This window comes from Antrostomus carolinensis, unplaced genomic scaffold, assembly GCF_000700745.2.
Source record: "Antrostomus carolinensis isolate BGI_N321 unplaced genomic scaffold, ASM70074v2 scaffold24955, whole genome shotgun sequence".
Classification (NCBI taxonomy): domain Eukaryota; kingdom Metazoa; phylum Chordata; class Aves; order Caprimulgiformes; family Caprimulgidae; genus Antrostomus; species Antrostomus carolinensis.
Window position 1 is genome coordinate 1 of NW_010314637.1, and position 12638 is coordinate 12638.

The 12638-nt window shown below is 45.4% G+C and overlaps 1 protein-coding gene across 1 annotated transcript; it reads left to right on the top strand.

Annotated features, from left to right (window-relative positions):
• Nucleotides 1-296: 296 nt before the first annotated feature.
• DENND6B (DENN domain containing 6B) lies at nt 297-11930 on the top strand (the record flags this gene model as incomplete). Its single annotated transcript, XM_010167717.1, has 12 exons — nt 297-409; nt 3462-3542; nt 6057-6162; nt 6718-6797; nt 7097-7159; nt 7947-8002; nt 8578-8700; nt 9350-9445; nt 9547-9641; nt 10610-10675; nt 11329-11393; nt 11841-11930. Coding segments are annotated over 12 exons (1034 nt in total), but the record flags the coding sequence as incomplete, so codon positions are not given.
• Between the last annotated feature and the right edge of the window lie 708 nt (nt 11931-12638).

The following is a 12638-nucleotide window of genomic DNA, read 5'->3' on the forward strand; positions in this document are numbered from 1 at the left end:
GACCATGGATGAAGATGTTCAACAGGACTGGCCCCAGTATGATACTGGCCCACATCTGTAGGTGCCCCAGCAATGGCCTGGCAGGGTTTAGCTTAGTGATACCAGTTCTTGTGTTCAGCTGTGGTCTCCTCCTGTCTTGCGCTGGGGTTTGAGGGTTTCTTTTTGCTCTTACTCTCCATGTTCAGTTTTGGAGTTCCTTGTGAATCACCATCCCTGTTGATGTCAGCATTTCAGTTTTAACCATTTTCCAGCTTTCTCTTTCCTGAGCTTCCTTCCTGTGATCCTCTCTGTCTCAGGTGGCCTGGGGGATACTCAATTTAGCTTCCGCCTTCGTCAGTCGGGGGGACAGAGGACCGCTCATTACGAGGACGATGGCGCGTACAACAGAGAAGCGCCCCTAACGCTGCAGGTCAGTTGTGTTTCAGTGCTCTGTTTATACCTGCTGGGCAAACAATAGTGGTGTTGTGTTAAAAGCCAAATAGACTTTTGATTTCTGTGCATAAAAATACTCATTTTCTCTGGCCATAGTCAGAAAAGTTAAAGCTTTCAGCACAGGGACTTATTTCTACCTTAATACTCATAGAAGGCCATGGTGAGAGTCCCAGCTACTCTGAGAACCATAGAGTGCATTGGGTTGGAAGGAACCAACCAGTCCAACCCCATCATCTAGTCCAACCCCCCTGCAGTGAGCAGGGACATCTTCACTAGAGCAGGTTTCTCACAGCCCCATCAAGCCTGACCTTGAATATCTCCAGGGATGGGCCCTCCACTACCTTGCTGGGCAACCTGTTCCAATGATCCACCAGCCTCATATTGGGAGATGAAACTAAATCAAGGGGACCCCAGATTAGAGCAGTGGTCATGTCTGGCTACAGGGAAAAGACAAATGGTGGCCCACAGGTGACATCCAACAGAGTGCACGGCTACCTGTGCATGTTTCCATGAGGCAGGACAACAACATCCTTGTCTGTGGCAAATTAGATGTTTAGCTCTTTTCACAGAATCACAGAACATTGTGAGTTGGAAGGGACCCACCAGGATCATCCAGTCCAACTCCTGTCCCTGCACAGGACAATCCCAACATTCACACCATGTCCCTCAGGGCCTTGGCCAAATGCTGCTGCAATCTTGTCAGGCTTGGTGCCATGAGCACCTCCCTGGGGAACCTGTTCCAGTGCTCCACCACCCTCTGGGTGCCTCAAGAACCTTTTCCTCATGGCCAACCTCACCCTCCCCTGCCACATCTTCCTGCCATTTCCTCTGCTCCTGGTGTTGGAGGCCAGAGAGAAGAGATCAGCGCCTGCCCCTCCTCTGCCCCTGGGGAGGAAGTTCTAGACCCCCAGGAGATCTCCTCTCAGTCTCCTCTTCTCCAGGCTGAACAAACCAAGTGACTCCAGCCTCTCCTCACACCCTTCCCCTCTAAGCCCTTCCCCAATGTTGTGTCCCTCCTCTGGACACTCTCCAGCAGCTTTAGATCCTTTTTATACTTTTGTTGAGGGATGACAGTCCTTTTAGTTTGTTGCAGGATCTGTGTGTGTATAAAACCAGCCAGAACAATGGTCACAGCACAGATCCACCCTTTGGCTTGCTCAGTGCGGGCTGGTTTATCTGTACCCAAGCACTGATGTCAGGAGTGTCTCTGAACTGTCCATTTCATGCAGAGAAGGGATGTGCTCAGCACTGTTGTTTAATTTAATTGAGCAGATGGCCGTCAGATCGACTTGTCCTCTTCTGCTTTCTCCTTTGAGATGATGCTTCCTCTGCCTGTGCCTTTTTAACACTTCTGCAATCTTTTTGTGATATGTTTTTGGGATACACAATCCAGAAATGGATTCCTGCTCTGAGAGGGAGTAGGAGGATTTCTCTTCCTAAATTCTGGTCTAGAGATTTTTCAGCTTGTAGACATCTTCCCTGCTTTGTAGCAATGGGACACAGTCTCACACCCTCACCTAGCTGTAAAGAAGAAAGGGAAGGAAAACTGCCAAAGTACAGGATTCTGATGTGGACAAATAATATCTGGGAAGAGAAAGGTGCCTGAAACCGTGGGCCTGTGAGGCTTCAAAAAATGGTGTTAAGGTTGGTCTTTGTGTTCAGCACTGATAAGTGTCCTTCCTCCTTAATGTCTGTGGGAACTCAGAGGGCAGAGCATGTTTGAAGTGATGGCTGTGGATTTTTATTAAATCTGTTAGTTTTGTGGGTGCTATGAAGGAAGCATCACTCAGCTTTGTGCTTCTTCCTGAGCTGAGTTTGACCGATACCGCCTTAAATGGCTGACTACAGAGGAATGTAACGGGGATGGTAGAGGACATGTCCTCTCAGAAGAGGATGTATTCCTTCCTCAACAATACAATATCCTCTAGCTGGTGGAGAAAACTGACAGAGCACATAAGTGGCAGCTTGGGGTGCCAGGATGAGCTCAGAGGGTTGGCTCAGCTGGTTGTGTTAGTGAAAACCTCGATTAACCCTTTAGATAGAGTCACAGAATCCCAGACTGGGTTGGGTTGGAAGGGACCTGAAAGCTCACCCCGTTCCAACCCCCATGCCAGCAGCAGGGACACCTTCCACTAGACCAGGTTGCTCAAAGCCTCATCCAACCTGGCCACAAACACTTCCAGGGAGGAGCAGCCACAGCTTCTCTGGACAACCTGGGACACTGGCTCACCACTCTCACAACAAACAATTTCTTCCTCACATCTCAGCTCCATCTCCCCTCTGCCACTTTCAAGCCATCACCCCTTGTCCTGTCACTCCCTGCCCTTGGTTAAAGTCCCTCCCCAGCCTTCCTGGAGCCCCTTCAGGTACTGGGAGGCCACTAGAAGGTCTCCCTGGAGCCTTCTCTTCTCCAGGCTGAACAGCCCCAACTCTCTCAGCCTGTCCTCACAGCAGAGCTGCTCCAGCCCTCGCATCATCCTGGTGGCCTCCTCTGCACTGGCTCCAGTAGCTCCATGTCCTTGTGCTGTTGGTGGCCCCAGCACTGGAGGCAGCACTGCAGGTGGGGTGTCAGGAGAGCGGAGCAGAGGGGCAGAATCCCCTCCCTCCACCTGCTGCCCACGCTGCTCTGGGTGCAGCCCAGGACACGGTTATTGGCCTCTGTGCTGCCAGCGCACGGTGCCGCCTCATGTTCAGCTTCTCCTCCCCCAGCACCCCAAGTCCTTCTCCTCAGGGCTGCTCTTGATCTGACGAGAGATGCTGGCCCTTAAGGGGTTGCAGAAAGGGGCTAGTGAAAGGTGCTAGCTGGAGGCTGTATTTTTTGGTGAATTTAGTGGTTTGTATCTCCTCACGATCTTCCCATTTGGTAAACTCTCCCAGACAGCTGAGCAGGGATAACGTTGGTCAATGGGAGGGAGTGCTGTAGTGGCATCTAGCAGGAGTGAGGGATGTTGTTTGGGCCGTGGCTGGAGGGAGTTTGTCAATAGCAGTGATGGGTTTCTCAATAACAGGTTTGTTGGTCTCTCTTGCAGCGGGAGTCAGCTCATTACTTTGGTTACGTGTACTTCAGGCAAGTCAAGGACAGCTCCATGAAGAGAGGTTATTTTCAGAAGGTGAGTACTGAAACCAGATAGCTTGCTACTCTCAACTGGTATGGAGTTGTAAAAAGGCACCTATCCATAGCTGTAAAGTAGCACCACTTCCTACGTGACACCCACAGTGTTTCTGCAGGAAACAGCAGAGGTCAGGGAGAACAGGAATATGTGGAAAGTGTCGTTACAAACAAACCTGGATGTGGTTGCCATGGTGCGTTAATCACATGAGCAATGACCTGCTGTCTGAATCATGAGATCCTGAAGTACTCAAACATTTGCTTCAGGATGTATTCTGCTGTCACAGATAGTGGGAGGAGATACTTCATTCCATAGAATCACAGAATCCCAGAATGGCCTGGATTGGAAAAGCCCTTTGAGATCATGGAGTCCAACCATGAACCCAACACTGACCAGTCCCCTATGACTAACCCATGTCCCTCAGCACTGTGTCTACACGACTCTTCAATCCCTCCAGGGATGGGGACTCCACCACTGCCCTGGGCAACCCCTTCCAATGCCTCAGAACCCTTGCAGCAAAGAAATTCTTCCTCACATCCCATCTCAACTGCCCTGGCCACAACTGGAGCCCATTTCCTCTTGTCCTCTCACTTGCTCCTTGGTTGGCCTGTTATTGCAGTCTGTGCTAGTTGTACCTTCAGCCTACTCTTATTATTGTCTTCCTTGTTCCTAGCAGAACAATCTTCCTTGTTCCTAGCAGCCATCTGGGGTTTGATTTCCTGCTGGGCTGATTGCTTCTAACTAGCAGCAGTGACACTGCCGGTACCTCATCAACCTTGTCTCTTACTAGAAATTTCTTTGACACAGACACTGGGAAAAAATAATATAAACTGCATGTTTATTTCAGCATAAATATGCCAAGTGCTTTGTGTTACTCAGACAAATACTTATGGCCACTGCCTGAAAGAATGGAATTTCGGACTTCTAGAGAAGGAAAATATTTTACTTTATTTTTCTTCGTGAGTCCATGGAATTTCCTGGAGAAAAGGAGGCTGAGGGGAGACCTTGTGGCTCTGTGCAAGTCCCTTGGAGGAGGGTGGAGAGAGGTGGGGGTGGGTCTGTTCAACCAAGGCCCAAGGGACAGGCCAAGAGGAAATGGGCTCCAGTTGTGGCCAGGGCAGTTGAGATGGGATGTGAGGAAGAATTTCTTTGCTGCAAGGGTTCTGAGGCATTGGAAGGGGTTGCCCAGGGCAGTGGTGGAGTCCCCATCCCTGGAGGGATTGAAGAGTCGTGTAGACACAGTGCTGAGGGACATGGGTTAGTCATAGGGGACTGGTCAGTGTTGGGTTCATGGTTGGACTCCATGATCTCAAAGGGCTTTTCCAATCCAGGCCATTCTGGGATTCTGTAATTACTCTTTGGGTTGTGTTTTTCCACATCAAAAGATAAAATAAATGAACTGAAATAAATGAGCTTTGAACATCTACTCTTCAAAGAGCAATGCTTCATGGTGGATCTATCTGGGAACTTGCTGGAAGACAGGGACACCATTGTGTCCCAGCAGTTGCTTGGCCTGCTGTGCTTTCTCTCCTCCACCTCCAAGCAGTGACATGGAATTAATTTCAAAGAGACATGCTCATGCAGAAATGGATTTCTTCATCTCCACTAAAGCAGTGGATTGATCACTCAAAAAACTGGAGGATTAGAGAAACTGGACAACATGAAGATCTGCTGAGCAGATGTTTGTTCCATTGAAGGCGAATGTGTTTGCTCTTTGGTGGACTTACAGAAGTAGTGGGCACTTTGAATTCCTCAGTGGAGTATATTGTCATGCTTGATTGGTTTTTTTATTTCAAATGGCAAAGTTTTGGGTTGGAAAAGAGGTGTTTAAATGACTACTGCAGAAATTTTCACTGGGTCCTAATTAATATATTCATTAATGATGAGAGGAAGAGAATCATCAGTGTAGTAATGAAAATCCCCAGTGGGGCTGAGTTGGAAAAGTTGTAAAAAATAGTGATGTATTTCACAAAGAAGCATTAGAAAGAAGCCAAAACAGTAAGGAAAAAAGGCACTGCTGGAAGCCAACGAGCATCATTTCAAGTCACTTTGTTTCTTCTTCCCCAGAATTCCTTTAGTTTGCTTATCTACCTAATTTCAGTTTCAGTAGCCTGCTCCTTTGCACTTCTCCCTCTGATACAGTTGTTTTGGTAACTTTAAACCCAGCAGCAATTTAAGTTTATTTTCCCTCTGGTTGATCTTTTGCTAGGTCACAATCTCATCCCTCTCGGTTGCAGTGGCTCCCTGGTAGAACCTGCCAGCTCTGCTTATTTATTTAATAAAAACCCCCCTTGCCTGTGTGAATACCCAGGGTCTTCCAAAGCCTGATGATTCAACAACTAGGCAGCTATCAAAAATTCCAGCAGTAAAAGTGCTGGTTTGAGCTCTTTCATGTTCTTGATATGATGGTTTTTTTTAAGTAAAGCCCTCTAGTGAGCAATATAAATATAAGCAGTGCTAGAAATGATCATGTCAGGGGGTCTCTGACTCCTAAATGTACCTTTTTTTTTTCAGTCTTTGGTGCTGGTGTCACGCCTTCCATATGTGAACTTGTTCCAGTCCTTGCTGCAACTGATTGCTCCGGAATACTTTGACAAGTTGGAGCCATGCCTGGAGGCAGGTGAGCAGTCAGATCTAGGAGGGAGAAGTTTACATATTTGAAATCTTTTGAGAGGTTTTATCAGGAGTTTCCTGAAAGGCAGATGAAATGTTCCAAATTAGTTCTGTCTGGAACAAATTCCAACGGGGGAAAAGCTTTCATCCAAGTGGTTGCCTTGTCAAAATCATAAACAGCTGTAAAGGATGTATTAATGGGAAATGTCTGACACCCTTAATAGATGATGCTGTCAGTTTTGCACACAATGTATTCCCAGAGAGAGGAAAAAACCTGTCATGCTACAGCTCTTTCTAGGTCTTTATTGCACTATTCAACTTAATCGTGATTTATCAACAATATAGTGCTGCTGGGCCCGTGCTGGAATTGCTGGTGCAAACATAAGCTTGGTGCCTGACCTAAACTTGCACAATGATTTGATAAAGTGTGTGTTTGTAACTAAGCCAGAGGGACATGTGAACCAGGAATGAGCGATAATTAAGTTGGCAGAACTCACAGGACCAGCTGAATTAACTGTGTTGACCTTCAGATTAAACTTTTTCCTTACCTGTGTCCTTGCAGTGTGCAATGAGATTGATCAGTGGCCACCTCCTGTGCCAGGACAGACTCTGAACCTTCCGGTGATGGGAGTTGTCATTCAGGTACTTGTTGCTGATGATCTGTACTCAGCAGCAGACTGAGGCAAACTAGGGAGTAGAACATATATTCCCTTTTCTTCTGGACAATTAATAGCAATTAAATAGCATTTAAATAGCATTAATAGCAATTTAAAATTCCTGTTTACTCTAGATTTTTCCCTTTAGTCCTTACCTGTGAATAATTAGAATTGATAATTGAGGAAACTTTCACACGTGGATGGTTGTTATGGAAGAAAGAAAAGTGTCTGTGCATGCTAACTGAGTTAATCTCCCTGGCTAATCTGTTCTTATTTGTAATCTAGGTGAGAATCCCATCAAGGGTGGATAAGCCAGGATCAAGCCCAGTGAAGCAGTTTAATCAAGAGGTGAGGTGAAGTGTAGCTTAACACAAGCCAATGATTTAGACTACTAAGGAAGGGGGGGATGCAGAAGAACTGGAACTCTTTCAGCCTTATCCTATTTGAAACCACTTTGGCCTGGGATGAATGTGGTTTAGGACAGCCATCTGATTCAAACTGCAATGCTTGAATGTCCCTTGCCTATGTCTTTCAAAAGAGGACTCTCTGCACAGAATTTTTGTGCTTCCAGTTATGTATGTGCATTGTTCTCAGCTTTTGTTCACCTTGTCTTTCCTGGAAATTCATGCATAGGTAGGTCTCTGCAAGACCCTGCCTTAGTCTTCTGTAATGTTTCACAGCATTAGCTTGTCTGAGCGTCTTTGCTGCTTTGAATCAACTTTGGTTTTGATTCTTGTTCATTTGATCTTTTCCCTGTTTCTCTGTTGTCATCTTTCACAACTTTTGGTACCCATATTACCAACCCTTATTGTCTCTATCTATATCTTAAGCTTTGCCTTGCACCAGTGGAAACTCTGGAAAATAAAGGAGCAGACATGGGAGGTCATTGACATCTTGCAAAGGAGGGATTCTTGGCTATCTTCTAGCAAAGGAAATTAATTTGGACCTTGAATGCTCAGTCCAGATCTGTTCCTGGCTCATATCTCTAAGCATTAACCTTGTTCTCTTTATGCTTGTTGTAGAAGGAGCTACTTTGTCATTGATGTGGTCAGTTTAGATGGTGTTTCAGTCGGGATGTTTCCATTTACTAACAGTTTTGGATTTGTTTGTTTGGTTTTTTCCCTTCCTCCTTTAGAATCTGTTGCCAGCTCCACTGGTTCTCCCCAGTATTCATGAACTGGATCTTTTCAGGTGAGAGCCACTATTCCTGCAGCCCTCTCTTCTCCATCTGCTTTCCCCTCTCCCCACTCAGAGTGTCTTATAAATCATAGGGATAATGAAGCATCAAAAATTACTGCTTTGCAGACCTTGTGCAGTGGTTAAACCTGAGTGCACTGCCCTTAACACAACCCCCTGTATCCTACTTAGAGGAGGGTTTATTTTCTTGACCTCAGCTAGTGGTCACCTTAAGCTCTGAAACATACATAGTGTGTCTGAACCAAACTTTTTATCATTATAATAGGCATACATCTGCTGTAATCCACATGCATTTTACTTTGCTGAGATGAAAAGACATACTGAGAGCAGCATGATCAGCAGGTTGCTTTAGACTGCTGAAAACATTTCCTTTAAATGTGTATAAAATGACTGAAACACAGCATGTGTAAAGACACGTGGCATTCTGTTGTGGGATACTGAAAATCAGTCCTAGATTTCAAATTCCCAGATAGAAGCACATCTGGAGAGGCTTATGTGCAATAATTCTGTCTGGTCTTTTCTGAATGCCATCTCTAACCTCAGCTTGTCATTCTTCCTTTCACTCTCAGGTGTTTCCAGCCAGTGCTAATTCACATCCAGATGTTGTGGGAGCTGATGTTACTAGGAGAGCCAATTGTTGTCATGGCACCATCCCCTACAGTCTCATCAGAAATGGTTCTGGCACTTACCAGGTAATGCCTTCAAATTCTGAGATACAGGTAACTAGAATAATAAATTCTGACAGATTTTCTCTTTTAGATCCACTCTTCTGCCAAGTCAGTTGGTTATAGAACCATAGACTGGTTTGGATTGGAAGGGACCTTAAAGCTCATCCAGTCCCAACCCCCCTGCCAGCAGCAGGGACACCTTCCACTAGACCAGGTTGCTCAAAGCCTCATCCAACCTGGCCACAAACACTTCCAGGGAGGAGCAGCCACAGCTTCTCTGGACAACCTGTTCCAGTGTCTGACCACCCTCACAGTGGAGAACTTCTTCCTAATATCTCATCTAAACCTCCCCTCTAAACCTAAAATTAAAATTAGATTTAATTTTCCTATGAAAGCATGTAAGACAAAATAGCATAGCAAGAGAGCCTTGCTGATACTCCACCAACAGTAGAGAAAAGTGAATCTCCCATGTTGGGAGACCTGATGGTTCATAGCCCTGAGGAACTTTGTCTTCCCAGCTTTAAACTCCACTTCAGCAAAAAAAAGCCTGGAACTCCTCCAAAGTGTTACCTCTGGCAGGACAAAACACTGCTCTAGGAGACACAAACCTGTTGTAAACACACATTCCTCCTCTGTGAAGTTTATATGGCAACTCTTCTGTCTCCTGTTGCAGCTGCCTTGCTCCTCTGAGGTACTGCTGTGACTACCGCCCCTATTTTACCATCCACGACAGTGAATTTAAGGAGTATACCACCAGGACACAAGCTCCGTAAGTAGCCAGTAGACCCTTGCTACCCAGTTGCCACTGTCTACGTGAAAAAAAACCTGTGGTTTTATCATTGTTCTGCTTTTCCCCCCCCTTCTTTCTAGGCCAAACATTGTTGTGGGAGTCACAAACCCTTTCTTTATCAAAACTCTCCAGCACTGGCCGCACATTCTTCGGGTTGGGGAGCTCAGAATGTCAGGTAAGAGTGGAACCAAAGTCCTGTTGTGCTGCTAGACCTTGTAAGGGGCTAGTAGTGAGGTGGCAGTTGCAGTGCTCACCATCATTTTACACATCTTCATCCCTGGGAGAGCTGAGAAACCAAAGGGAAGGCTGGCTGACTCAGCTGGTGTGCAGGATGAGCGCAAACAATGGTGAAGACCAATTGTTGAGAGGATAACTTGCTGTGGCTTTTTTCTGAAACATTAAGAAAAAGAGAAGTCTTTCCTGGGCAGGAGAGAGAAAATTGCATCGAGAAGAACAGAGAGGTGGGGAGAGAGACCCTGATTATTGTCTATGAAGCCAAGAAAACCTTTAGGTTGAGGAGTTGGGATTTTTGCAAAGCCTCCTTAACACGTTCCTGTTCCAAAATTTTAGCAGGCAAGTTAACAGATGAGAAGGCTTATGTGAGGGTGGAGTTAAGGCAGGTTATGATTTCATAGAATCATAGAATGGTTTGGGTTGGAAGGGACCTGAAAGCTCATCCAGTCCCAACCCCCCTGCCAGCAGCAGAGACACCTTCCACTAGACCAGGTTGCTCAAAGCCTCATCCACCCTGGCCTTGAACACTTCCAGGGAGGGGGCATCCACAGCTTCTCTGGCCAACCTGTTCCAGTGTCTCACCACCCTCACAGTGAAGAACTTCTTCCTAATATCTCATCTAAACCTCCCCTCTTTCAGCTTAAACCCATTTCCCCTTGTTCTGTCATTAACTGCCCTTATGAAAAGTCCCTCCCCACCCTTCCTGGAGCTCCTTCAGGTACTGGGAGGCCACTAGAAGGTCTCCCTGGAGCCTTCTCTTCTCCAGGCTGAACAGCCCCAACTCTTTCAGCCTGTCAAGATGTACAAGTGTAGGACTGGATGTTCTCGAGTGCAAAGTCTCTCACGTGTGTGCTGTGGCTGTGAGGGCACATTCGGAGCCTGAACTCATCATTTGATGTCTTTCCACAGGAGACCTGCCCAAGCAAGTTAAGGTGAAGAAGCTAGCTAAACTAAAAACTCTAGACACAAAACCAGGTAAGTCCTTTTGCCTGACACCTTTTCATTTTATTTACCTTTCCACGTGGGGGATTTTGCAGGCTCTGCAGGCATGTGAACATTGCATATATTATTCTTTGTATCTCCAGAAATGGACATTTTGGTGTTTCCATCTTCTCATAATGTGCTACCCAGCGCTCTGGAGTGGTGTCCCCCATGTAATACAGAAAAGCTGTGCAGCTTTGTTCTGAGATTGTGAACAAATTATTTTAGTGTCAGAAGAATTTCTAAATGTCTTGATTTTATTTTATCTAGCATACCTGCTTTTTAGATGTGATGGAAATCAAAGGAACTTGCTTACCTAGATACAGCTATCTGTCACTTCACTAACTGTTCAGCTCAGGCCTAGCCCTAAGCTGACTCCAGTAAGTTATCTCACTATAAGCTTAGCATAAGAAGGTCCTTGAGGTGGTTCAATATTCTTTAATCCTTCTGTGAGTACTGGCTGCATTAGCAATTCCATAATTTTTTAATTTATTTGTAATTATACACACACACAGAGCTGCCAGGATCTGTGCTAGGAATTTCAGTTCTGTTCTCCTTGCTCTGTATAATAATGTATAATCTAGAGCCTCCTCTAAATAGGTGGACAAAGTTTTAACTTCTGGTTTGGTTTTTTTTTTTCAATCTAGGAATCTATACTTCTTATAAAACATTTCTACACAAAGACAAAACTTTGATAAAAAGATTACTAAAGGTAAGAAGTTTCCACTCTATTCTACATACACCCTGGATGGGAAAACCATACTAACAGCTGGGTTTAAACAGATAAAACTCTCCAAAAGGAACAGGCAATTTACAGCGTGTAATGATTTAGTCAAGTGTGCTTGGACATGCTTATCATGCCAGTTTTAGAATATTTTAATTGTTATTATGGATTAAATAATAATAAATAAAAATAAATTAAATTAGCTGGTGCTAATGATAACCTAAGTGAGAATAATCCTTATCAAAAAAACCAGCCTGAAAAAACAGATTCTATGGAGTGAAATGTGAGGGATATCTTTAACCAGAGAGTGGAATATGTGTTTTGAGTGGTACATTTTTTCCAGACTGCTCTGGGCTGGTTACCTAGAGCTGCAGTGTTTGCAAATTCAGCGTCTGTCTGCATAATAATTAGTGAACGCGCCGCTTGTGCTTGCAGGGGATTCAGCGGAAACGCCCGTCTGAAGTCCAGAGTGCCCTTCTGAGGCGGCACCTCCTGGAGCTCACCCAGAGTTTCATTATTCCCCTGGTGAGTTGAGCAGAGACTTGTCCAAGTCCTGGGAAGAGGAGGGGAGGTGAACAGGAGATGCTTGAGTGAGTGACAAGTTTGCACTTGCCCTCTTTTAATTCACTCATAGCTGAGTGTCTGTAATAGACTCAGGATGTGGCGCTCTGTAGAGATGTTTTACTCCATGGAAAGGAACTGAACGTCTCTTGAAAGCAAATTTCAGTAATTAGGATAAAAGTCTGCAGGTTGGATACTGAACATACTGTGTGTAAAGACAGAACATTGTTCCCTGCGATGTAGGAGTAGTTATTTATGTGATTTGATTCTACTGCCAGTTCTTTGCTCTCTTCAACAGGTAGTCAATACAGATATATAGGGAAGGGATGGGAGCCCAGAACATTCCTGTTCACTCTCATGCTGGAATCAAACCCATTGCCAGTGTGAACACAGAATCACTAAAGTTAGAAAAGACCTTTAAGATCATCCAGTCCAACCATCAACTCATCACCACCATGCCCACTAAATTATATCCCTGAGTGCTACATCTACGTGTTTCTTGAACATCTCCAGGGATGGTGACTCCACCACTGCCCTGGGCAGAGTGCTTGACCACTCTTTCAGAGAAGAAATTTCTCCTAATACCCAACCTGACCTCCCCTGGTGCACCTTGAGACCATAACCTCTCATCCTATTGCTGATTACCTGGGAGAAAAGACCCACCCCCACCTC